Source organism: Marmota marmota, unplaced genomic scaffold, assembly GCF_001458135.2.
Source record: "Marmota marmota marmota unplaced genomic scaffold, marMar, whole genome shotgun sequence".
In the NCBI taxonomy this organism is placed as follows: Eukaryota; Metazoa; Chordata; class Mammalia; order Rodentia; family Sciuridae; genus Marmota; species Marmota marmota.
This window is the reverse complement of record NW_026000229.1, coordinates 51,983,406-52,010,579: the sequence shown is the minus strand read 5'-3', so window position 1 is coordinate 52,010,579 and position 27,174 is coordinate 51,983,406. Positions and strand designations below refer to the sequence as shown.

At 39.8% G+C, this 27,174-nt stretch overlaps 1 protein-coding gene across 3 annotated transcripts; it reads left to right on the top strand.

Annotated features, from left to right (window-relative positions):
• The first annotated feature begins 155 nt into the window (after positions 1-155).
• Ccdc198 (coiled-coil domain containing 198) lies at positions 156-27,102 on the top strand. 3 transcript variants are annotated; one of them, XM_015480924.2, is made up of 6 exons: positions 156-666; positions 2,980-3,062; positions 15,807-15,893; positions 16,553-16,654; positions 17,911-18,070; positions 19,975-20,889. In XM_015480924.2, exons 1-6 carry the CDS (start codon positions 444-446, stop codon positions 20,025-20,027), a joined length of 708 nt encoding a protein of 235 aa, XP_015336410.1. In that variant the 5' UTR covers positions 156-443; the 3' UTR covers positions 20,028-20,889. The 3 variants fall into 3 exon arrangements, with proteins under 3 accessions (XP_015336410.1, XP_015336409.1, XP_048649717.1); XM_015480923.2 differs by lacking the exon at positions 19,975-20,889 and adding an exon at positions 26,743-27,102 and having other exon boundaries at positions 162-666; XM_048793760.1 differs by lacking the exons at positions 2,980-3,062; positions 19,975-20,889 and adding an exon at positions 26,743-27,102 and having other exon boundaries at positions 478-666.
• Positions 27,103-27,174: the final 72 nt, after the last annotated feature.

Below are 27,174 nucleotides of genomic sequence, written 5' to 3'. Positions count from 1 at the left end.
TATTCCTACAGCTGTGTTTTTCAGAGAGTAGCATAACCAAGTCAATGTTTAACTGGATTCTTTGACTCTGGAATGGCAATGCAGGAGGTAAAGGGAAGTCTCCATGGAAACCAACCTTCTGGGAAGTAGCCAGGGGGTTAGTATGTGGTGAAACAGAGCAAGAGAGATGTTGTGAGGGAAACCACTACTTTCTAAAGCTGGGGTCAGCTTCCAAAATATCTTTTTTTTTTTTTTTGGTACTAGGGATTGAACTCAGGGGCACTTAACCACTGAGCCATATCCCCAGCCCTTTTTTTGTATTTTACTTAGAGACAGAGACTCACCAAGTGGCTTAGGGTCTCCCAAACTGCTGGGATTCTGAAATATCTTAATTAAAACAAACTACGTTAAAGACCCCCAAACTACCTCCAGCATGGTTTTCCTTTGAATCTCTTTCATGGGAAATGGGCCGGAGTCACTCTAAGGCTCACTCTCGGGTCACCAAAGTAGCCCCTCTGGAAAACAAAGGAGCAGACACTCCTTCAGCTGGCCCTATGGATTTTGCATTTAATCAGAACCTAGAAGAAAAGAGCTCATATTCGTTGACAAGACTACAGGACCGGAATGAAATTCTGAATGGCCAGCTGCCACCTCTGCGAGAAACCTGGTATGGAAGATATTCTACAGGTAAATGCAAAACTCAGCATGGGATTTATGTATCGGGACCTAATAGAGCTGTCGATAGATTGACCCATCTCTGTGATCTCAGCAAGTCTCTAATTTATTGAGATGTAAGGAAATATGTGGGGATTGAACATTTGTCAGTTGAAGTAGGAATTGAATGTCTGTCAATCAAAGGTATTCTGGCACCTTAGAATGGGAGTGTAAACTGTGTACAAAGGCATTTTTAACATTCCAAATGAGAAGGAAAATCATTTTGTTTCAGCTTAGTTTATAGTGCTTTCCATGTTTGTACTGAGCTTTGCCAGATCATTAAAATTATAAAGGCACTGATGTAATGAATGATAACAATCATGTATTTCAGTTAGATTCTAAATTTAAATCATCATCTCCAATACAGTTTAATGCATCAGGCTTTGTGGTTTTGAAAGCAGCACTTTAGGAGTGAATCTTCTCTAATGTGACTTTTGAAAACACCCCAAACAAAATTGATTTATTGTAGAACAGATGAGTGGATGAGTCACCCCTTCTCTTCATGGTCATCTTCAGGGGAAATAATTTTTTCCATTTGATTGGAAGCTCTCAGCCTGAAGTGGCTATAAATTATTCTGTGATATTTTATAAGACATGTAAAATATGTTGTGATGATCATCGAGATAATGAAACAGATATTCTAACTTGGGAAGAGAAATGTGTTTGTAAAATATATGCAAGTATATATGTATGGAATTTTCTCTTTTCTTCTCATCCTGGATCAGACACACAAGTAAGCTCCCCTTACTGGAAGTCTTGATCAGAATGCCTGCATTCTCTTTTGGAACCTAGCAGAACTTGCCCACAATGATTTGCATGAGTGTCTTCTGTAGAATTGACAATGTTAAGTAGTTCTATACAGCCTATTTTATTTGTTCTCCAACTTCTTTAATATCTGAATGGGAATTTTCCCCTTAGTTGCACTGAAAGAGTCTTTTTTTTTTTTATCCAAACTCTTTATCCAGAGTTTTAAGATTTTTGTTAACTGGATAGTGAAAGCTGATTTTAGTGCTTTAGAGTTCCAACTGGAAATTTTTATTTTTGAGAAGACAAAATCTCATTGAATATAAATAACAAGGCATTAGTGAGCATGCTGCAGGCTAATCCCAGTTCCACCAAATACCAAACCAGACCATCTTGAACGAGTCACTTCATCAATTTTCTTCACCTATAATCAGGGGGTGAAAACAACATGCCATATTGGGAAAAATCTAACTAAATAATGGGGTTATATCTTTCAAATCACAGTATAAAAATAAGAAGTAGTCAGACTTCTGAAAAAATTTTGCCAAAAATATTTACACTTTTAAATCCAATGTTTTGTTGTTGTTTCTGTACTCTCGATATGGTATCATCATTGAAAGAAAATACATCATTTTCAAACTACTAAAAGTTAGAGCAAAGTCATTAAAGTGGTCATTAAAAGTCTTAAGGATGGAGATGCATAATACTCCTGGAATTTTCCATTTCAAATGTGAAGTGAGAGTATAGGATGGTCTATTTAACAATCTAGAAATCAGATGCATCCATATTGCCAAGGGAAAGGACAAGGATTTCACTCGTGCTGTTTGGTCTTGGCAACAGTACAAGAGCCCAGGATTATAAAATTCACAATAGACCTATTGAGCCTCCCTGTTTCCTAGCAGAGGCTTAACTCTGTAGCCCTGGTTTGTTTTCTCAGGAAAGAATGTCAATATGTTGTATTACAGTAGCAACTTGGAATTTCCCTGGTTTGAGAGAAACTATTTAATTGTGATCATACAAGGCTAAGCATTGCATACTCTTATTGGAAGCTCGTATTCTAATTCTGAGTCACCTTTCTCTGCATCTAATCACCTATTACCTATTTCGAGTTCCAAAAGATAGATAAGATAGATTTTTTTCATTTGTTAAATATATTTTTTTCTGATTTCTTGTATTTTGGGGAGGAGATTCATGGAACTAAAACAAGTAAATGAGTTTCTATGACTTTCCATTACATAGGCCAAATTCTGTGTTTCAGTTGCATTTGTAGTCCATGCATTGTTAATTTTGCAGATCTTCCTCTAAATATCTATCAGAGAAGGAAATGATGAAATCAGAAATTAGACTAAAATTTTATCATTCACATTCAAGTAGGGACCCTGTTCCATGTGTTTCATCTCCACATTCAATCTATGGGTTAAACGTATATAACTGAAAAGGTACAAAATTATGTTAACAAGTCTAAAAACTAAGGATCATCTTTCTAATTTAATGGTAAATTGTTTTAATGGCTTATTCTCATTTCTCCCCCAATTCTTCAAGCACCCAGGGCCATGTATTTTGACATCCCACTGGAACGGGGAGAAACAAGTATTATTAAAAGGCATCCACCTCGAAGACTTGAAGTAAGATGAATTTAAGAGGCTTCATAAAGAATTTCTTGGATTAAATAGTAATATCTCTTTTTAACTATCTTCATAAAAGAAGGATATTGACTAACATTAATAAGAATATTTTTAAAGATAATTTTGCCAATTGCAAGGACCAATCTACTTAGGATTTCCTTTGTAATGATTTCATTTCCAAAAGGAGCAAGTATACTAATAAGTACATGGGTAGGGGGACTTCGGGGCCTGAATCTAGCACTGACTCATTGAGTGTCTCTGGGAAATTATAATAAATAACAAAAACAATGAATACCACTACTATTCAATTACCACCCTTCTACAAGTCTGATACTATTCTAGACAACTTAATCTATGGCATTCATTTAATCCGCTAAGCCTCCTATTAGAAAGGAAGTCTTGCCCTTATTTTATACATGTGGTCAGAGAGCTAAGTAACTTGCCCAGGGACACACAGAGACTGAATACCAGCCAGATATCAAAGTCCTTACTCCTAATCATCAGTCCAAATGATCTCTACAACTTCTAACTTTAACTTTATTTTCCCAGAAAATAAACTAGTTGTTGAAATTAGGAACATTAAATCTCAACAAAGCAAAAGCATCAAATGTATTCACCTTAATAAATGTTTAATAGATTCCCTTTAGAGGGATACAAATTCTAAGAGCGACAAAATCCAAAAAGTATCATCCTAGAAAGGGAAAGAGATCAGAGTGGGTCCTTGAAAATGAGCAACAGCTAAAAGGAGGGTTTGGGGCTCTCTCATGAGCAGGATCTACCATTGACATTTGAGAAACGGGATTATAGCCAAATCCCACCTGCTACATAATTCACCCAGATGCCTGGGCTATCCCCAGGAGTATAGAAGCTTATTTTTGAGAATTATTTCTGTTTCAGTTGGTTTTTATTTGTCTTCTCCAGAAGCTCAAAATTATCATTTGAAATGATTATAGGCTTTCATTCAAAAAGAGCATCTTTTCCAAAATTATTAGAAAATATTCCAAAATATTAAAAACCTCAAAAATATTGTTTAGCTCAAGAAAAATAAAGTATAAATGTAATGAATTAATATCTAATTTCAAAGTTTTTGAGCATATCTATGGATAAACAGAATAACTTTAAGACTTGTTTTATTCCTAAACCAAAGTTTCCTTTCAATGGAGTGTGTTTAATATTCTCTGTGAAGCTGACTAACTCAAACAGAAGAAATTATAGCCAGTGAAAAACATCTGTGTAGCACTGTATAGTCCACAAAGTATTTTTATTATCTATCAAACCTATGGAAGACAAGGTCAGGTTTGGGTTCTCCCAATAGTCCATCAAGCTCAAAAGAGGACTTTGATATTTCAGCATCTAATACTACATCCCACACACTAACCAACCACCTTAAAATTAAAGTCAAGAAAAATATATGGGCTCAGTGTTAGATACTTGTCATCCTAGCACCTTGGGAGGCTGGCTGAGGCAAAAGGACTGCAAGTTCAAAGCCAGTGTTTTAGTCAGCTTTTTTGCTGCTGTGATTGAAAGACCTGACCAGAACAGTTGTAGAGGAGAAGAAGTTTATTTGAGGGCTCACGATTTCAGAGATCTCAGTCCATAGACAGCGACTCTATTTCTCAGGATTCAAGTGAGACTGAACATCATGGTGGAAGAGTGAGGTGGAAGCAAGCGGCTCACATGATGTGAGAAAGCAGAGAGGTGTCTCCACTTACCGTATATAAAACATATGCCTCAAAGCCACGCCCCCAATGACCCAACTTCTCCAGCCACACCCCATCTGCCTTCAATTACCACTCAGTTAATTCCATCAGGGAATTGATTTACTGATTGGTTTAAAACTCTCATAACCCGATTATTTCTCCTGTAAACCCTCTTGCATTGTCTCACACCTGAGCTTTGGGAGATACCTCACATCCAAACCATTACAGCCAGCTTCAGCAACTTAGCAAGGCCATTTAGTAAGATCCTGTCTCAAAATAAAAAAATTTTAAAAACTGGGCATGAACTTAGTCATTAAGCGCCCCTGGATTTAATCCCTGGCACCAAAGAAAGAAAGAAAGAAGGAAGAGAAAGGAAGGAAGAAAGGAAGAATGGATAGATTATGTGAGTACAAAGGCTAGGTCTCATTTAATCATATGTCTTCAGCCACTAACATTGTGTGCCACAGAAAAGTCAGTTGGTGAATGAATGAACATCATGTCGGCTGGGAGAAAAACACTCAAAGTGTACTCCCTGCTACTACAGACCTGGAGCATCCCTGTATTAGAATCTGCCTACCCAGAGCAACCAATATGGTTAATTATAAAGGTAGAGGAATGTTTTATTGAACCTCAGAGCAGGGAGACACCTGTCGGCAACTGAAAGGCAGAATTCTCCAAGTTTCTCCCCCAAGCTCTTTTGTCTGTGTGCTTAATGCCTCTGTAGATCATCCTTCTCTGCTCCTCAGGTGCACTTGATAAAATATGGGCACCCTGGGATTGCATCTTATAGTTCCAGTCAAATGGACAGATTGACCTGATCCTCTTGGCTCTGATTCCAAATTCCTGGGAGGCAAGATATGACTGGCTAAGCTTTGCTCATGATTCGAGCTCTGATCCAGTGAGTTATAAGCAGAGGACATGTTCATGCAGTAGAAATGTGGGTGGAAGAGTCACCCTCTAGATTCTGGAATCAGCTCCCAGAAAGAGGGAAATCACTAGGAACTTGGCAGACACTCCCAAAGATATCAGCTATAATTATCTTCACAAATGAGGCTCAGCACATTTTCCACCACAAATGGGTTTTTGAGAGAATAATAAATGCTGGGTTCCCATGACATGCTAATTAATAGCCTAATCTCTGCCCAAAAAAAATTCTAAAAGTATTTTTAATTATTAAACCAAATATAATTGCATCCTAAATAATTTGAGCTGTGTATTTGGCACTCTCCATTTCCTGAACATCTACTCCTCAAGTATAGAGCAGGTCATGAACTAAGGTTCCTCAACTTGGAACTGAGCTCTGAGAGACTCTGCCAGGACAGTGAATCAAATGTGCCTGCCCCATGGAGAAGAGTTGATCAGCAGCACCCCCTCTGGTCTGATTAGCTTCTCCTGCAAACGTCTAAAATCCAGCCTAAGTTGGGAAGTTGCCCCCACATGTACTACATCCCCCGGTGATTTGCTTGGATAATTCCCTCACCTCCAAGGATTTGTTCAAATGTCACCATCTTCAGAAGGCCTACCCTCCTGACCAATTTACTGACAATAGCAACCCTCCTCCAATCCTCGTGATTCCCTCCGTCCTTCACTGTCTTGTCTTTTCCCCAGCACGCCTGTTTCCATCTAATACACCAAACACATTATTTACCTATTATGTTCATCTTGTATTTTCTTCACTGCTCCCTTATCTCTCTCATGCTAGAATACAACCTTCATAGAGCCAGGGATTTTATTTTTCTGCTGTTACTAATGTATCTGAATATCTAGAAGGGTGCCTGGCACATAACACATGGTCAGTAAGGATGTTTTGGTTATTGAATGATTGAATTGGAGACGAAAGAATGATGAGTGTAGATCTGCTGGTGAGGAATAAGAAGGATGGTTCTGCCTTGGATGGTTTCAACGTTGTTTTTGGCCTTAGACAATATTGAGTCTACTGAACCGCGAACATGACATAGACCTTCATTTACTCAGATTTCCTTTTAGCTCTTTCAATAGCGTTTCATGATTTCTCCATGGGAGTCTTGTGCAATTTTTAAAGTTTGTTTCTAGGCGCTTGTAACAGTTAGGGTTCAACCAGAGAAGCAGAACCAGCAGAAGAAGTTATCTATTAATAGACTTACAGCAAGGAATTGGATTATGTGATTGTGGAGTCTGGCAAGGCAAATCCAATAACTACAGGGCAGGAAGGGCAGGCTGGAACTCTCAGGCAGAAGCTGAAGCTGCTGTCCACTGGCAGAATTTCTTCTTCAAGGTAGCTTTAGTTTTATTCTTAAGACTTCTCAATTGGCTCGGTAAGGACTGCAGTGAGAACTTTTCAGAGCTATCCATTCTCAAGTGTGCAGGCCTCCAGCCGGCAGCTGCTCTTTCCTGTTGGATGAGCGCTGAGCCCTTTGTGGGGAAAACATGTCAATGAGAAACAGAAATTTTACATGGAATCTAGTGACTCTAGAAGTTTTCAGATCTGTGAAAAATCTAATATGACTTTTTCCTTTCTTTCTCTCCTCAGTTTAAACCATTCTCTTCATTCTCAGTTTGCAGGAGAAATCTTAACCACAGGTTGTTCCTGACTTTTCTGTCCCTAACTCACCAGAATCCTGGGGATCCTTGGGGATGTTTTCTGTAGCACCTTCTCCCTCCATACTCTGACAATGCTCTCCTGAATAGGACTCCTCACACACAGAAACAAAAGCTGTGAGGTGGGGCTAATTTTTTATAGGTTCCACTAAGTCATCCCAGAGCCAGCCAGGGGCTGCTATGCAGCTGGCTGACTTGGTATGATGACTTGCTGTCCAGGTACTGTCAGATCCTCAAGGCCATTTACTGCAGACAACACCTGCAGAGATGGGTCCCTCCCTGTGTGTCTCCCCTAAATGGCAGAACTCCCCAAGGCTTATCCTGGCCAATGAGAATACACCATAGGGAAATAGATTCCATTTAACCAGTCAGTGGCTCTTCTATAACCAGCCCATCAGTCAGTGGTAGAAGAGGCAAGGAGAGAAAGGAAGGTGTCATTTAATCAGAACACATTTCTAGAGGTATAGTAACAAGCAGGGGGAATTATATATTGTCAAAGTGAGATTTTCAAAATGAAATTGTCAAAGCCTTTGTATTAGAGGTCTGCAAAACTCTACAGAAACCTTTAAAACTACCTTATATATACTGCAAAGTGCCACTTCACTCACTGATAGTGATACAAAGGACTTGTCAGGGACGCACAGTAGTCCCCATTTATCATCACAAGAAATCTCTATGGATTACGATGGCTTAAGATCTCACTCAGTCCATATAAATTATCCAAAATAATCTTCATTAAATTCAACATATTATGGACCTAAATCACATCCTCAAAATATTTCACAGTAACACCTAGATTAGTGTGTGCACAACTGGAGACCATAGCCTAGCCGAGTTGCCACATATAACTGACCATCAGATATGTTATAGGACTTTTCCCCTACCTATTGCGAATGAGGTCTTTTTTTCCATTGAATCTTCTAAATGATTATTATTAGTAAACAAGAAAGCTATAAATTTTTGTATATTGAAATTTGTGTTTCACAACTTTATTCACATACCTTGATAATTCTCATGGTCTGTAGATTCTTCTAGATTTCTGTAGAGGCAATATCATCTGTAATTTTTTTCCCTCTTTCTTCCCAATTCTTATTCTTTGTACTTGTTTTCTTGACTTCTGCATCAGCTAGAATTTCTTTGCAATGTTGAATACAGGCAGTGATAATAGGTATCCTTGTCTTATCTATGACATTAATGGGACTAGTTCTAAAACTAAGTACAGGTTGAACATCCCTCAACTGAAAATCTGAAGTCCAAAATGTTCCAAAACCCAAAGCTTTCTGAGCACCAACATGACGCCACAAGAGGAACATTCTACACCTGACCTCATGTGATGGGTTGCAGCCAAATGCAGGTGCACTGAAAATATGACATGAAATTACCTTCAGGCTATGTGTAGAGGAAGCATAAAATAAACATTTTGTGTTTAGACTTAGATCCCTTCCCCAAGATGCCTCATTACGTACATTAAAATATTCCAAAATCTGGGGGAAAAAATCTGAAATCTGAGGCAGTTCTAATTCCAAGTATTTCAGATAAAGGACACTCAACCTGTAGAATATTTACAATGGGATTTTGATAGGTACTGGTACCAGTCAGATTCCCAAAAGGAAACAAATGTCACAATCAAATTACAATAATCCAGGAATATTTTTCCTTATAACTATCTACGTATAGAGATTTGGTCAAGAAAACCACAAAAGATATTGCAATAGCCACAAGTGGCCTCTGAGGGTAACCACAGACTGAGAAAGGGAGAGATTTCTGGAGCCTGGAAAGAGAAATTGGGGAAGAGGGAGCTGCTTTGAGAGTAACAGGGACCTTCCTTTGAGAGACAGAGTCACCCCAGTATAGCTTTGCAGGAAGGGATATAGAGGAACAAGCACCTTGCTTTCTTGTCTTCCCCACTCTAGTCTCCTGCCAGGTCCCCCAGTGGCTGTACTGGATGTGAAGTCATAAGCAGGGAAACTGCTCAGCCCTTACAGACAGAGACCAGAGCAGAGAAGCGTGGCAAGTGGATCCAGAAAAACAAATGAAAGAGAACTGGCACAATGCCATTTATTTTAATTATCATCTTCCCCTTTATTCGTCAGTGCTAAAAGTTTTCCTCAGGGCTGTGTTAAATTTGTTTATTTTTCCCTATATATTAAAATAATTATATGGGTTTCCTTTTTAACCAGCGAATAGATTATAAATTTTATGATGTTGAACTAGACTTGCATTCCTGGCCTAAGTCCTACTTGACTTATGAGATACATATATAAATATACCACTGAATTGGGTTTTCTACAGCTGTGTGTATGTATTTTAATAAGTGACATATTTGTATGTTTTTTCCAGTTTTGCTGTCGAGATTAAATTAGTCTTGTGAAAGGAGTCAATTACCTTTCCCTCTTTTCTACTCTCTGATTCATTTGTTATAACACAGGTGTTATCTGTTCCTCTAATGTTTGGTAAAATGGGCCTTTAAAACAATTTTTAGCCACTGGGGCTTTTAAGGGGAGTAAGAAATTTTTTACTAAGAATTTCTTTGATGGTTCTTAGTTGATTTGGGTATCTTATTTTTCTTGCTAATCCATATGTTTACAAGAAATTTTCCATTTACCTAAACTTTTAAATTTGCTGTAGCTCAGTGGCAGAGTGCTTGCCTAGAATGTGTGAGGCACTGGGTTCAATCTTTAGCACTGCATAAAAATAAACAAATAAAATAAAGCCATTCTGTCCATCTACACCAACAAAAAAGTTTAAAATTACAAAAAGTCTTATATTCTTTATATTTGACTTTGATAATACTTATAAAACAAATCTTTCAGCTTCCCTTTAGATTCTGCTATTTCATTTATTTTTCTCAGTACTGGGAATATTACCCAGGACCTCACACGTGCTAAGCATATACTCTACCACTAAGCTACTCCCCCATCCCTGTAATTCTTTTATAAGGTAGGCTGATGGAAAATAATTCAGCCCCTAATTTCAATCTGTGAGTCTGATTCTGATTTCCCATTTAAATCGACCATTTTTAGATCCTCTTTAACCAATAGAAATAATAGCCATCAAGGCCACTAAGTGCCTTATAAATCAAGCTTCCCCTAAATGTTTGTATTCCTGTTCTTTTGTCTGATCTAAGGAGATATTTGTCTTAATTAAAGCCAGGCCATATCTTTTTTTATTTTGCATTTTATTTTTTCATTGTTAGCTGTGTGGAGCAAACGTTGTTGAACTAGGAGCTCAATGCAATGCCTTAATCAGAAATTCCTTTTTGGCCTTATGATTTCTCACTTCAAAGGTGTCCTGGATACCTTTCTCTGCTTCCCAGAACCTTAAAAAACACATTCTTAAGTTATGGTGCCAGATAGATTTTACATTTTCATTAAGTTGCTCTAGTCCATGTTCCTCTTCTTGTTGGAAAAGGTTAGTGTTTATCACCAGGTTCAGTGATTTGGGGCCTATGGTTGATTTAATCTTGATTCTTGAATCTCCTAGCAGACATTTCAACTATGCTGGCCATTTGTTTTGTTTGAGAAGCCAATAATTCAGAAGCCTTTAGACAAATAATACATATCTTGATATTATAAAATGATTTTTAAGAATTGTCATTTTACCCATTTTCTAGTAATTCCTTCCATTAGGTTCTCTTTGAAGATGATGAATTGAAGCATCTCACTTCACAGGCAGGGAAAAGGAACATGCATACGAGGACCCAGAATTCTAAGGCAATGTTGTTTGACTATTTAGATGAAACCAATTTTCCAAGCAATATTTTCTGTAGCATTTAGGAGGCCAAGAGCAAATGGCTTCAAGGTGGGATCCCATTTGCAATGTCAGTTGCCGCCATCTAGTGGCTTTCCGCAGGAATCGTGTGGTTCTTTGGGTTTTTTCCAAAGGCCAGGAAAAAAGTAATTGCCTGGAAGAATTCCTGAGCTTACCTACCACTTAGCCCTTATCAGAACTAAGAATTTGCCAGGCGCAGTATCTCACCTCTGTAATCCCAGCGGCTCAGGAGGCTGAGAAAGGAGGAACACAAGTTCAAGACCAGTCCCAGCAACTTAGGGTGGCCCCTAAGCAACTTAGTGAAACCACTTCTCAAAATAAATAATGAAAGGGTTGGGGATGTTGCTCAGCTTAACACCCCTCTGGGTTCAGTCCCTGGCACAAAAAGAAAGAAAGAGAAGGAGGGAGGGAAGGAGGAAGGAGAAAGGAGGAAGGAAGGCGAATTTAAGTTGAAAGACCAAGAATAGAAGGATCTGTTATTACCCATATCCTTATAAAAGCAAAAACCTGGCCCTAAGAATTTGTGGATAGATGATTTAAAATGAATAAAATAGCCTGACTTCTTCAGACTCAAGTTTTCAGTAAGACTTTGCAAACAAATCCTTTACAGCATATTTTGATGTAGTTTCTTTACTTACTTGAGGCAATGAGGAGGCAAATGGACCCAGTCTGGAAAGAAATCATCAGAGTTCCTGGGAGAGGATATATATATCCTTCTATTGGGTTCTCTTTGGAGATGATGAATTGAGTCATCTCACTTCACAGGCAGGACATACTCAGATCTACTGAATCTCAATCTCCAGTGAGTTGCCCAGGAATTTCTTTTTTAGTTCCAGGAGATTCTGATGATAAATCATTTGGGGAACAAGTAGGAAAGAACCTGGTGTTTGGAACTGGACACACCTGAGCTTGAATCCTGGCAGTGCCACTTTCTTTTCTATGCAAACTTGGACAAGTCATTAACCTCTCTGAAATGGGGATCCTCATAATTATGCAGAGGATGCACCTAAGGATTGAGTGAGGTGACAAATTTCTACCTAGGTGTAGCGTGCAGTGGCTGCAAAATCCTACAGGCTTCATTGGAGAGACCCAAATCCTGAACCTTGTCCTAGTGTGGAGTATGGCACAAAAAATTTTATGTTCTTCTGACCTCCAAGAGTTCCCTCCTGTTGTTGCTGATCCATCCTCCCACAGGTGTCTTGAGGGTCCCCTCTGTCTTGGTTTCCCTTTCCCTATCTTGTCTTCCCTTCTTTCAGCATTCTGACTCAATCCTTTGCTGCATCCGGTGCTAGCAAGATTCATTTGCTTGACATTTTCATGTCCCACAAAGTTGAAAGCTAGGGAAACGAACTTCTTTTACTACTATTGATTATTTTTCATTACATTTTTGCTAAATTATGTTTAAAAGACCACTTCCTTATTGGATATGAAAATGGAACAGAAAAGTAGTTCCTACCACAAATGCAAAATGCCTGAAACATAAAGAGGAGCTCCTTGCCCTTAAGTCCCTTCCCTGTCTCCATATCCTTTGACTTTTTTTTTTTTTTTTTTATTCCTTGCTAGGTCAAATTTGAACTGCTCCAGCAGAAAGGCTGCTGTCCCAAAAACAGGTCAAGTTTAGGACCAGAAGCCAGGAAATAAGTCCACAGAAAAGTGGATACTCGGCATCTATTTTCATGGTTCTGTTGTCTCTTTTTACCCTAGTCACCTGTCACAACTCTCTCACCTCTCTCAGGTGCAGCCATTAATTAAGAAGATACTGGACTGTGGGTGATGGGGGATAAAGAAAAGACAAACAGACACACATAGGGAGAATAAGCTGGGGCCAGGTGGGTTACTAAGCTCTGGTGAGGCTTGGTTGACTCCAGAACTAGCTCAGCAAGTTTGTTGTTCAGATTTCACCATCAAAAGGTTATTTGTGGGAAAGTTTCAGTGAAGCAGGCAATCTTAAGGACACAGGACTGGAGAGACATTAGGGTCATCTTGTTTTGCTCAGAATTCATTCTCCCTGGGAGAAGGTATTGAACTCAAGGCCTCAACTGATGATGCCATATGCCTTTGCCCATAGACACCCTTGGCCAGCGTTACCATAGCAACTGGGGCATCTTGACCTGTACCTTTGAACAAGCAGCTCCCAGTGAAAACACAGCCATGAGAGTCAGATGGGCCATGATTTAGACCACTGCTCTCCACAGTCACCTTAAAAGCCACGCTGGCTTCCAAGGTCAACTTTTTGACAATGCAACAAGTCACACCAAAATGAAACAATTTTTAAATAAATGATCATTTGTCTTTGGTGTTGGTTAATGTGGGAGTGGTGCTCACACTGCGGCCTGCAGCTTGATGTTCTCAGGGTTTTCCTCCTACTACTTGAATCATCACTTCTCAGTCTCCTTGGCCAGCTCATCCCCATCCACCAGTTTCTCAGTTTTGGAGCTCAAATCTGCTGTCCTTGGCACTGCTCTTCTCAGTCTTCACCTTGCCTTTGACCTTGGTTTCAGTCATGCTCTCCCCAGGGATGATTTCCAAGTGTACAGCCAACACAGACCTCTCCTCTGAGCTCCTTGCCTAACTAATTACTACTCAAAACCTAAACTCATATTTCTCAAAGATGTCTCCAACTCAACCTTCTGCAAACCAAATTTTTATCTTTCTTCTAAATCCCACCCAAAAGAGGTCTTCCTCTAGGGGCCCCAACTCAGTAAATAACACTATCCATCCTTTGTTCTGGGTGTCATTGGGAGCCTTGGCTCTTCTTCTCTAGTTAGGTCTATATATTCATAGAGCCATCAATGTTCCTCTGTCATCTTCAGTCCATCCTCTTTGAAACCTCAGTTCATCATTCTTTGTCCTCCTCACTTCTCTCCCCACTTCATAGTTACTCTTCTCTAATCTCATTTCCACACTGCACCCAGAATTATCATATTTTTTTAAAGCAAAGGTAATCATGTCACTACTGTGCTTCATACTGCCAGTGGCTTCCCATTTCCCTTAAGATGGACCAGCATTAGAATGGCCTGCTGGCCCTGCCTGAGCTCTCCAGCCCCATTTTGAGCTTCTCTTTCCCTCACTTGGAGCTGCAGTCAACTGAGCTCTTTCAGTTCCTTAACAGATCATGTTCTCACCCTGCCTTGGGGCCAGAGCACAGGCTGTTAACTCTGCCCAGAACACCTTAGTTCCCTAAAAACTCCCAATCTTCCAAATTCTGCTAGAAAATTACCTCCTCAAGAAACTATCTTGGACTGCCTTGTTAGCCTTTCCCCCCAGCTGGCCTTCTAAGGTTTTTATAGCAAAGCACAATGAGCTGTGTGACTACAACAACATAAACGTATAACTCAGTGCTGGGGGAAAGGAGTCTGAAATCAAGATATCTATATGGTTGGTTCCTTCTGAAGGCTGTAAGGGAGAATTTGTTCCATGCCTCTTCCATAGCTTCTGATCATTTGCTAGTGATCTTTGACATTCCTTGGCTTGTGGAAACAAGACATTCCTGGTCTTTGCCATTATCTTCACATGGTGTCCTATTTATAAATGTGTCTGGGTCCACATTTCTCCATTTTATAAGAAAACAAACATATTAGGTTAGAGGCCCATCCTATGGTAGTATATTCTATCTCAACTAATTGCCTCTGCATTGACCCTATTTCCCAATAAGATCAGATTCTGAGGTATGAAGGGTTGGGATTTAAACATGTAAATGGGAGAGGGCACAATTCAACCCATAACATGCCCCATTCACTTTCAAGGTTGGGTCCTCCAGTTATATGTTGTCAAATACTTTTTTATTCAAAGCACTGATCACAATTTTTAATTATCAGTCAAATAATTACGTAAGCAAAAGTCAACCTGTTGCCCATAGATTATAAGCTCCACGAAGGACATGTCCACTTTCATTGGCTATTGCATCCCCATGCCTGACATGCAGCAGTCATTCAGCAAATGCTCACTGGGTGAAAAATTAACTCTCCAGGCCCCTCATTGCACATCACATTGTGAAGAGACCAGCTTCATCTCCCAAGTCTGCTCAGTCCCTTCTCAGTGTCTTGCTATTCAGCTTGTGGAACACAAGGACATCTGAGATTTTTAAAAGGCTATAGGCAGACCCAAGGACATGAGTTACCACCCAGTCTTGGTGAACCCTCAAAACTCAAATATGATGTCCTCCATGAAGCCTAGACTCTGTAGAAAAAGACATCACTAAGGTTTGTTAACACATTGCACTTTCACTTTAAATGTTTCTCCTAATTACCTGTGATTGTCACTGCAGGAGTATGAGTGAGCTTCTCTGGAGATCTTAAAAACAGGACCCTTCCCTAAGGAGTCGAATAGGTCAGATGGGTGGTCAAGAGATGAGTAAAATAAAGTAACCTCCAGGTACCTCTTTGACCTCTAATATTCTAAGAACTTGCTATTTGATACTTTGAACATGCAGTGCAGACAGAAAACAATTTAGTCTCTTAACTCTCTGACCAATATTTCAATTGGTAAGTCACCAGCAACAGTGCAATAGAAATAAAGAACCCAGATAGGTCAAAAAGCCTTTGGCACAGATAACGACTGTAATGCCATTGGGATCGCCTTCCCTATGCAGGAATAAGTGCTGCTGCAAAGTGTTCAGATAGTTTAATGACTGGCTTTTGTGTTTCATCATCTCATGGCATGAGGAATGCTGAATACTCTAATGTTGGACTTCTAGAAGCTTGAACCCATTGACCTGCCACAAGTAATTACCTCCGAAAGACTCCTGAGCCAGCAACAAACCTGGACAAGGCACAAAGCAAAGGTGAGCTATGGGAGTCACCTGAGGGGGTGGTTAGCAGGGGACAGGCTGCATGGGAACAGGGCAAGCGGTCTTTCTCATGTCCTGTCTGCACTAAAGAGTTCAAAGCCAGATCAAACAGATAAATCCTTTGCAGTGAGAACCTTTCAGAGCTAGCCATTCTCACGTGTGCAAGCCTCCAGCCAGCAGCTGCTCTTTCCTGTTGGATGAGAATACACCATAGGGAAATAGATTCCATTTAACCAGTCAGTGGCTCTTCTACAACCAGCCCATCAGTCAGTGGTAGAAGAGGCAAGGAGAGAAAGGAAGGTGTCATTTAATCAGAACACATTTCTAGAGGGATAGTAATAAGCAGGGAAAATTATGTATTGTCAAAGTGAGATTTTCAAAATGAAATTGTCAAAGCTTTTGCATTCGAGGTCTGCAAAACTCTACAGGAACCTTTAAAACTACCTTATATATACTGCAAAGTGTCACTTCACTCACTGATAGTGATACAAAGGACTTGTCAGGGATGCACAGTAGTCCCCATTTATCATCACAAGAAATCTCTATGGATTATAATGGCTTAAGATCTCACTCTGTTCCAAGAAGAATTTAAGGTTGTAGATTGCAGTCAGTAACAAATTACCCTATACTAATGACTGTGTCATCTTTCATAGCAAAAACTGGAAAAGAAAATGCAAACTCCAACATATACTTCTGGGAAAAGACAATATTTGCATAAAATGCAAATGCTGGAAATGAACCATAGAAGACAAGAGGTAAATATAAGAAGAATGTCATATTTACCAAATGTATACCACATAATCACTGCCCTGGCACATGAATACAGTAAGTGCACATGTCTAGTCCTGACTTAGTATCTTAAAAGTCATTGGAGCTAAAGATTCAACTACTGAACCTGGGAAGACAGGAAGATCCCTTCTGCTAACAACCCTACTGACTCTGTTCTCTGTTTTCAGTCCCCTGAAAATATATCTATGCCTCAAGTCTCCCTTTTTAAAAGTAGGTCACTTCTCTGACATTCTGGCTCCAGCAGGAAAATGGAGTAGATCATTTTTCTTTGTTTAGTAAAAGGAGTGGGGGGCTGGGGATGTGGCTCAAGTGGTAGTGCGCTCGCCTAGCATGTGTGAGGCACTGGGTTCGATTCTCAGCACCACGTAAAAAAAATAATAATAATAAAGATATTGTGTCCACCTAAAACTAAAAATAAATATTTTTTAAAAAAGGAGTGGGGCTGGGAAAGAGTTGGTCTTTATTCCGACACCTAGGCCTCTTTCTCTAAATCATGCTGTACAATTCTCCTATAAGAAACACCTTGTCTTAGTCCATTTTCTGCTGCTGTAACAGAATATCACAGACTAGGAATTAATAAAGACAAGAAACTTAGCTTCACAATTCTGGAGACTGGAAAGTCTAAGATCAAAGTGCTATCATCTCGTAGGGGCCTTGCTGCGTCATAACATAGCTGAGGGCATCACACGGTGACAGAGTGTGAGAGTGAGAAGACAGGAACGAAAGAGAGCTAAGGCACTAAACTTGGAAACAAACCCACCCCTAGGATCCTGGGATCACAGCCTTAATAAGGTTGCCCTCCAAATACCATCAATATATTAATTTGGGGAGTAAATTCATTTATTAGGAGACACATTCAAACCATAACAGATAATAAACCTTTTTACCAGTGATGTCCCATAACTGTCATATTCTAAATTCCTGCCTCTGAGGAATGAGCCTGTAGTAACTGACTACAATTCCACAGAGAAAGGCTTCTACAATCATCCTCGCCTTAATTGAGCGATACTTTTAGACTGTGGGCACATTCCCCTTTCTCCTAACAAGCCTGAGAATAAAAAAATGTCACCACACCTTCTAACAGAAAAAGAAAATTTTATTGTGGTTAAGGGACCACAAGATGTCTGTGGACAATCTACAACTTGCACAGTGGCTAATCTGCTGATCTATTCCTGCAAGGATAGCTTGAAGAGAACATTGACCATTTATTGCTGATTTTCAGGTCCAAATGGAGTTGAAGAAGAGTCTTCATAGGGAAGAAAGAATTACTAAGCAAAACCTGAGGGACCATAAAGTCAAGAAAATTCTTCAAAGCATCCCAGGGAATGAAGATGATGACCTTCTAACCACGTTATCTGATGAAACCATGAACAGAGGCCCAGGTGAGTCATGTGGCATTTTTAGTAAAATATCTCAAGCATTTTTAAAACTTCATCAAATATACTCCTAGGGTGGGTTTCTTGCTGATGTTTTACTTCTCAGATGTAGTGGGCATGTTGTTATATAATTTTGGGTAGCTGGGGGGAAAAGACAGAAGCTTAAGCTCTGTAATAAGATGTTTCTTTCTTTTTTATGGGTGTAACATGATTTATATACCTTATTAGAATCCTCACCCCATCCCTAGGAAGAGAAGAGGTCAAACAAAACAAAAAAAGCCTTAAATTATGGTTAGAATGAAGCATGTGGAAATATTAAATAGCCCGCAGCCATATAGCAAACTTGCATTAGCTGGTTTGACATCATATGCAGAATCCCTGTCCCTTCTGCAGATCAGCTCTCCTGGGCACACACAGAAGGCCTCAAATGTATCCATCATCATTGCCTTCCCCAAGCTGGCTCTTCTTGCAGAACCAAGACACTAGATGAGGCCTCCATGCCCAGTCTGTCTCAGGCCAGAGCCCTGGAGCCCTCTCCAGACTTTCTTCTCCTTCTCCTTGCAGCTGGTCAGTCACAAAGTCCTGTTGAGGTCACCTTATGCTGAAATCTGTCCTCTCTTTTGTTCTCAGTGGTGTCACCTTAGGTCAGGCCCTCAGTCTGTCACACCAGGGCTACTGCTATAGCACCTGACCAGGTCTCCCCCTTACATCTTACCCACCTTCCAGCAACCCTCCACTCCAGTGGTTCTCAGTGTGGTCCTCAGGCCAGCAGTATCAGCATCACCTGAGAACTTGCCCAGGCCCCAGAAACAGTGGCTGAATCGGAAACTGCAAAAGTGAGGCCTGAAGTCTAGGTTTGACCATCTTACAGGTGATCCTGATGCCCTTAAAGATTGAGAAACACTGAACTTGAAGTATTTCTTTACTCTGCTCAGTGATCAAAGAAGGACCTCAGGTCCAGCAGCATAGGCACTGCCTGCGAGTGGCCTAGAAATGTAGAATTCCAGAGCCCCCCTGACCTACTGAATCAGGATCCACTCTCAAGATCCCCAGGTGATTCTCATACACACTGAAGTTTTAGAAGTTCTACATGCAATCATAAAATGCAAATCTGATCATGTCATTCTCCTGCTTAAAAAAAATTGTTCTGTGAGTGTTCAAGACAAAACTAAAGTGCTCAACACGGGGTTCTAGGCCTTTCTAGCTACTGCCCTCCTTCCTAGCATCATCTCCTGCCAATTTCCTGTCCAACCAACCCAAATTACTCTGTGAACTCAGATTATTCATAACTTTCTTAAGAGACATATCTGTCCTCAACCTTGACGCTATGCTGCCCCACCAATTAGAGCCCCATTCGGTTTTCCCTGCCCATATTCCCCAAGGTAAACCTGAAGTTGAAAGTGAACATTTTTTGTTTGCACAAGCAGTGCTGACCTGTGGGCCAAACCCCACATCAGTGGGACTGGCCACGGAGAGAGCTGCAGAAACATTGACCATGTCTCTGGAGATCTAGAACTTCTAAGATGCAAAATCACCTGCTCAAAGAGACATGGCCCCAGCTCAGAGGAACAAGATGCTTCATCAATAAGTTAATTAAATAAGAAAAGGTTGAATAATTGAAAATCCACTTGGGGCATCCATTTAACCTGTGCTCCCAAATCTCAGAATGAAATATGCTTTGTAGCACAGAGATAAACAACCTTTACAATTCAAAAAATTGGGCACAAGGGCTGGGGATGTGGCTCAAGCGGTAGCGTGCTTGCCTGGCATGTGTGCGGCCCGGGTTCGATCCTCAGCACCACATACAAACAAAGATGTTGTGTCCGCCAAATACTAAAAAATAAATATTAAAATTCTCTCTCTCTCCCTCTCTCTCTCTCACTCTCTTTAAAAAAAAAAACAAAAAACAGACATTGACCAATGGATTGGCTCACTGAAGCTGGCAAGATCTATCAACTCTTAAATTATCACATTTCCTCCAATATTTCTCCCGCCCTTTAAAAAAAAAATTGGGCACAACAACCAAGAAGAGAGCCTCAGTGAAAATTAGACACTCCAACAACTCATCACTTAAGACCTAAAAGGAAACCAACATTGGAAAAGGCTTTGGAATACACCCCAAGACCTGGAGGGGCCCAGGAGAGACTGTGGCACACAGAAAAGGGGGTTTTCCTCTGCTGTCCTGGGCTTTTTAAAGTGGTTCCATTTTGTTGAAGTTGAGGTTTGTTGAGTGTGCATGATAAACCAGTCTGTGCTCCTCCCTTAACAGATATTGTCTCCTTTAATTCTCATACAACTTAGACTGTAGGACTTACTACTGTGCACTCCATGTGACAGCCAGGATTCAAAGTCCGGACTTTTTTACCCATCAGCTCACACAGGCTCATCAGGACCCCAAGGACTCAGAGCTCTGTGCAGACACCTCAAGAAAGCCAGCAAACCTATCAGCTGAGACTCCTCAACCCTCCCTTTTAGAAGAAGGCTGCACTCTGGGGCTTCTAAAATGAACAGAATTGACCTGCTTGGTCTCCTGCCCCTCAGCTCTCCCAGGGTGGGACAGAAAAAGTGACACGGGCAGAAGCCAAGCCACTCACCAGGCAAGGAGGTGAAGCACAGCCTGGTCATGAACTCCTGGGGAGCTTTCAAATGCCCTGATTCCTGAGTCCCACCTTCATCCTACTGAATGAATCTCTAGATAGGGGTCCAGAGAATTCTACGTTTTAAAAGTCCCAGAACTGACTTTAAAGATTAGCCAAACTTGGACTCAATAACCCTTGAGAACTCCCTCAACACTTAAATTTTATGACAATCTTTTCTTTATAATGTGTGTGTGTGTGTTTCCTTTGCCTGTGTGTGCACCTGTATGTAAGGGTACACATGACAAAATGAGCCTAGAAAAATGTAGATTTTGCTAGCATGAAACTCTAATTCTTCTCATTAGAATGAAATCACAAGTAATTAGAATCTCATGGTCTGCATCAACACACTTAACCTATTGCTGGAGTTGTTGGAAAGGGAAGTAAAGCAAATATCACTGAGCATTTATTCATTGATGGAGAGATTACAGTGCATGCCAGATGACCCTTCTCTTCTATGCTATAAGTCTCATTGTACACTGTACATGTTAAAGTATAGAATATTGGGATAATAATGGGCAGAGCCAGTATTTAAAAGTAGTTTCTAACATTTTAAATGCATTATTGAATCCTCCACATATCAGGTCTGTGAGGTGAGAGTTATTACCAACTTTCTTTTACAGTTGAGGAGATTAGATCCAGAGAGGTCAAGTCCATGGTCAAGATCATAGCCTTGACCTTGCAAGTCGTGAAACTGCTCAAGGGATCCACGCTCAGAGCACCTGACTCCAGAGCCTACACACCCCACTGCACTTGGCAGATGGTCTAGCAATGAGTCCTTTTTATTTCCAGGGAGCATCTTTGCTTTCTTTCCCTGCCTTCTAAAAGTACTTAGCTTTGCTGTCTCCTACAAGTGGGGCATAGCCAAGATCCTACATGTACTTGAGCATCCTGCTTGTCAGCATTTGGCCATTAAGTTTCCTCTGTAACAGTCCCCTTTTAGTCAATGATATATTCACCCTTTCTTGTTCTCCCTTTGGAAGGTGGGCTGAGAGTTTTGGCCCTCTTGTGAGAAAAGAAAAATCAATCTTTTCTTTTGCCTCTTTAAAAATCACCTGCTCTTTGCATATACTTTATATATATTTCCCTGATAAATTACATATATAGATCATATGACCTGTATAATTATATACAACATACTTGAAGTGAGCATTGCTCTTTGGGGTGTATGAGTTTTGATGTGCTTTTGAGGCGTCTCCCCTTTCCAGAAGCCATGGTTCGAATACAGTGGAGGGAAGGTGCTGGACATAGGGTCAAAGTCCTTCACTGAGTCCCAACAGAGCACTCACTAAACATAAGCTCCAAGAGAGCAGCACGTTTTCTTGTTCCTACAACAGGGCCTGGCACATACTAGCCTCTCAATAAATAGTAACTTTTATAGTTACTATAGTATTTTTCTACATGGTTTTATTCTACATACAGAATATAGCTGAATTACACTTCAATAACCTCTGTGAACCTAAGTTTCGACATCAGCAAAATGGGAATAAATATTGTCTGCCATGTAGGGTTTATGTAAAAATGAACCTTATGTGTGTAACAGCACAAATAAAATGTAAAATACTTTTTAAACATATAGGGGAATGGACAAAACAGAAAGGATGGAATTGATATCATAGAGCAAAACAACCATATGCTTCACAGAAATGTCACCCTAAATCCATCATTTGAAAATTACTTCACAGTTCTGTTCTTATCTGGCTACCTGTACTATTTTCCTGCAGACTGTCTTGTTTTGCTTTTTAAATATAACTTTGTGAAATTGTGGGTCTGGCATAGTAGTGGTACACTTTTCTAAAACACATATTATAAAGCACACAACCACCAACATTGGCCATGTTCCGTGATCCTTGTACACCCTAAATCACTCCCCAAGTCACTCCCCAGGTTCTCCCCCTTGGCCTATGTGGTTTCTCCAGTTAATTTTGGAGTAGGATACACCTGCCCTTTACTCTGCTCACTCAAAACCCATTTAAGTTCTTTAAAGTTATGGTTTTGTTTTTGTTTTTGTTTTTTACTCTTTTTAAGTCTATAAACCACAGAGAACCAAAGATCTTATAGAAATATAAGAAGTAATAAAACATCTAGCTCAGAAGGTCTCAACTTTAATGCTAGGTACACAGAACCATATATTTAATACAGTGTCAGTGATTGATTTTCAAGGATAAAACTGAATGTGTGAATTTTGCCTCATGCTGTAACTTTATATCTGAATTATCATAGCATCAACAGGGCTGTGGGATTGAAGCTATCATTAATATTACATTAGATCACACTACTAACAAACATTTCCTTCCTGTTTCAAAGCTCCTGACTCTACTTAGATGTTTTAGAAAACTCATGTTCCTAGTCTACTTAGATGATGCCTTGAATAGTTTTGGCTCATTTGCAGAGCAGAGATGACTGATACCCCTAAATCCCAAAGAATGAAGTCTTTCCCAGGTCCTAATTACCACTACTTCTCACTTTCTCCTAAAATTTTCTGATCATTCATTGATTCATTCACTTATTCACTCACTCACTCAATGGGTACTTACTGATCATATAACAGGTGCCAGGCATGGTGTGGTAGATTTATTCTATGATAGTGAGCTAGGTAGATGTGAATCTTGGCTTCTGGAGCTTTCATAGTATACCCAATGAATAGGGAGATGTTCAGGGAGAGTATAACTGGAAGTTAAAATAACCTGCAAGGTCAGATTTCTGTAAAGAAGTAACATTTAGCTGAGACATGAAGTAACTGGAAGAAAAGGCTGAAATGCCATGAGAATGAGAACCAGGAATGCTGGAACGTTCAAACTGTAATTACTACCAGCATGTGAAAAAGCCCTGTGGTGGGAAGAAGCTCAGTGGGTTCTAGATACTTGTCAGAGCAGAGAGGTTCAAAGAGTGACTAGAGATGGTTCTGGGGCATCAACAGGGCCAGATCAACCCAGGTATTGCAGGTAATATCAAATAAGAATTCTGAAGTCTATCTTAAGATCAAGAAAAAGCCATTGATGGGAGTGGCATGGTCAGTTTTATATTTTTAAATATCACTCTGTCTACATTGTGGAGAAATGCAAAAGGAAATGGAAAGGAAATGCAATTGTGCATGTGGTTATAAGAACACAGCAGTAACACAGGTGAAAAATGGTGTGTGGATGGGGAGAGTACAGCGAAGATGAGGGTGGAGAGGGTTCAGATGAGAGAATTTTGCAGAACCTGGTGATGTTTTGGACATAGGTAAATGGAGAAAGTAAGAAGGCCAGGTAGATTCCTGGGTTCCTCTTGAATAACTGAATGAGTAATGGGGCAAAAGTGGTACCATTTGTGGGATTAGGGTAGCCAAGATCTGAGCAGGTTTGTGAGAGAAATAGACATCAAATAGACATCAAAGTGTAAGTGTCCAGTTTTACCATAAAAAAGGCTTGTAGCTTAGAGGAGAGGTCAAGGCTGCAGAAATAAATTAACTAGCTATCTATCATGGCTATGTAAATAAGCAAAAAATAACAATGATGATGGTATTCCTCCAAAGCCCTTTGCTCAGGCAGAAAGAAAACTGGTATGTCACAGGCATGAATCCTTACATTGCAATACTTGATTCTCAACTCACCAGGCTGTAAACATTAAATATGTACATACTGGTTTTTGTATGTTATCATACCTCAATAAAGTAGTTTTTAAGAATATGAGGCATAGATGTCAGGCGCCGCACACGCCTGTAATCTCAGTGGCTCGCGAGGCTGAGAAAGGAGGATCGTGAGTTCAAAGCCAGTCTCAGCAATGGTGAGGCACTAAGCAACTCAGTGAGACCCTGTCTCTAAATAAAATACAAAATAGGGCTGGGGATGTGGCTCCGTGGCCAAGAGCCCCTGAGTTCAATCCCTGATACCAAANGAGTTACAATTCCAGGCCCATTCTTTAAGTTTCAAAGAGCTCTAAAATCAACATCATAATCTAAGAGTTCTTAATTTTGAGCTATTATTAATTCATAATGACCTTTCACATCTGACATTATTCCATTCCTTTCTTGAAGCCTTTCTGTTATGGTCAACTCACAAAAATGTGACCTAAACAAGTTTAGTGTCCAATATAGCATAGAGGAAAAAAGAAACACTTGATTTTCTTATATAATAGTAAAAAACTTCAGATATTAATGATTTAAATAAAATATGCCAAAAGATTTAATAAGCGATTATCATTCATATGACTCAATCTGCTCCATCCAGACTGGTGGAGACTTTAGACTTTGACCTAGGATTATTTTCCTAGCTCAGAAGTGATTGGGAAGATTTTGTTTTTTGGAAAGCCAGACTTACTTGGGCAAAGTCCACATTGCTCTGTGCATTCTAAAAGAAGGCTGGGTACTGCTTAAATTAAAAAGCTAAAGTAAATATATATGAGCACATAATCAAACCTCACACATAAATTAAGTAAGAAAGACAAGAAAAGAAAAGGACAAAGTCTGACTTACTGAGCTCCCCAGTTCCATAGATCTGCAGTGTGGTCCGGGCATTTGGCATTACAGCCTGCACAGGTGATTCTGATACGAAGTCAGAGTTGATGTGAAAGTTTAAAAAAGCATCATGTGCCTAACACACAGTAGATGTTCAATATCCTTGTCCAAAATGTTGAATTTAACCACAAGGAAACAATCAGAAAAGCCTAAGATTGGTCATTATGCAAAATAATTGATCTGTACTCTTTAAAATGTCAGTATCATCCCTTGGGCTTAATCTCTAATACTGCAATAAAAAAAAAAAAAGAAAAAGAAAGAAAAGAAAAGAAAATGTCAGCATTGCAAACAATGAAGACAGAAGAAGCAGGGGAGAAGGAGGATGAAGGAGAAAGGAAGTGAGAGGTGAGAGGACCTTATGTGGATAGGCTAGGGGTTTTTTTGTTTTGTTTTGTTTTCTTGTGGTGCTGGGGCCTCATATGTACTAGGCCACTGCTCTACCACTACCACTACCACTGAGATACACTTCCAGCCCCAGGATTCTCTAATTAGAGATGAAAAGAGAAGAAAATAAAACAGAATGCATGATTCTAGACTGGATTCTGGGCCTAAAAATTAAAACATGAGCCAGGCACAGTGGCACATGCCTATAATCCCAGGAGCTTGGGAGGATAAGGCAGGAGGATAGCAAGTTCAAAGCCAGCCTCAGCAACCTAGTGAGGTCCTAAGCAACTTAGCAAGACACTGTTTCTAAATAAAATATTAAAAAGGGCTGGGGAATGTGGCTCAGTGATTAAGCACTCCTGGATTCAAAAAAATAAAAACAAAACATAAACAAAATATTGCTCTAAATAGCACTATTGGACCAACCATGGATATTTGAATATGGATTATATATTAGAATAGTATTAGATCAATATTAAGTTTCCTAAGTATAATAATTGTATTATAATCATATAAGGAAAATGTGCTTACTCTTAAGAGATTTGTGGTGTATTTAGGGGAAAAGTGACTCTCTAAGTAATTCTTACATGGCTCAGATGAAAGCAATATGTGGCAAAGTGTTGTTAAAGGGTTGGAGTACATAGGTTGATTTTCAGGAGATTTAAAACTTTTTTTTTTTTAGAGAGAGAGAGAGAGAGAGAGAGAGAGAGAGAGAGAGAATTTTTTTTTAATATTTATTTTTTAGTTTTCGGCAGACACAACATCTTTGTTTGTATGTGGTGCTGAGGATTGAACCTGGGCCGCACGCATGCCAGGCGAGCGCGCTACCGCTTGAGCCGCATCCCCACCCCCAGATTTAAAACTTTTTAAAATAATGACTAATATTTTATTAATGCTTACAGAGACACCACATGGAATTGTGTGTGTGTGTGTGTGTGTGTGTGAGAGAGAGAGAGAGAGAGAGAGAGAGAGAAAGAGAGAGAGATCTCATACTCACACACACACACACACACACAAACACACAAACAAACACACACACCAAACAAAATACCAAGCAGATTATTCTGTGTTCACAAAAACCTAGGCACTTGAAAAACAAACAAACAAAAAAGACAATGTTGGGAAAAACATAAATTAAAAGAGTTTTTCATCTTTTATAGGAAACTCACAGGCTGCAGAATTTCTGGACTATCAAGCAAGGAATGAATATTGTCACAGAAAAATTGGGAAAATGGAAGCATGGCTCCATGAACGAGAGGCCCGGGGACAGATTCTCTGGGACATTTCCAGCTCAGACTCAGATGAGCAGGGAAATGATGATAAGAAGCCACGAGCACTGGTGAGGACCAGGACAGAGAGAATCCCACTTTTCGATGAATTTTTTGATGGAGAATAAGAGTGTCACTCACTCAGTGAAATAGTGGGGGCACTGAAAATTTGTTTTCCTATCCTTCAAGTTAGATTTTTTTATTGACTTTGAGGAGAGCAATTCACCTTAATAAACAGGACACTATTTTGGAGTCTTCTGTCTAGAAGATCTATCATATATCTGATAACTATTGCTGTAGAACTACCTGCTGCTCAACACTGAG

What these genes read in the sequence shown, in the direction of transcription:
- Ccdc198 (XM_015480923.2), top strand. Translation starts at nt 444, where the DNA reads ATGGGCCGGAGTCACTCTAAGGCTCACTCTCGGGTCACCAAAGTAGCC. An exon ending in GTATGGAAGATATTCTACAG is followed by an intron (nt 667 to 2,979) that starts GTAAATGCAAAA and finishes CAATTCTTCAAG; the next exon opens with CACCCAGGGCCATGTATTTT. An exon ending in GGACAAGGCACAAAGCAAAG is followed by an intron (nt 15,894 to 16,552) that starts GTGAGCTATGGG and finishes CATCTTTCATAG; the next exon opens with CAAAAACTGGAAAAGAAAAT.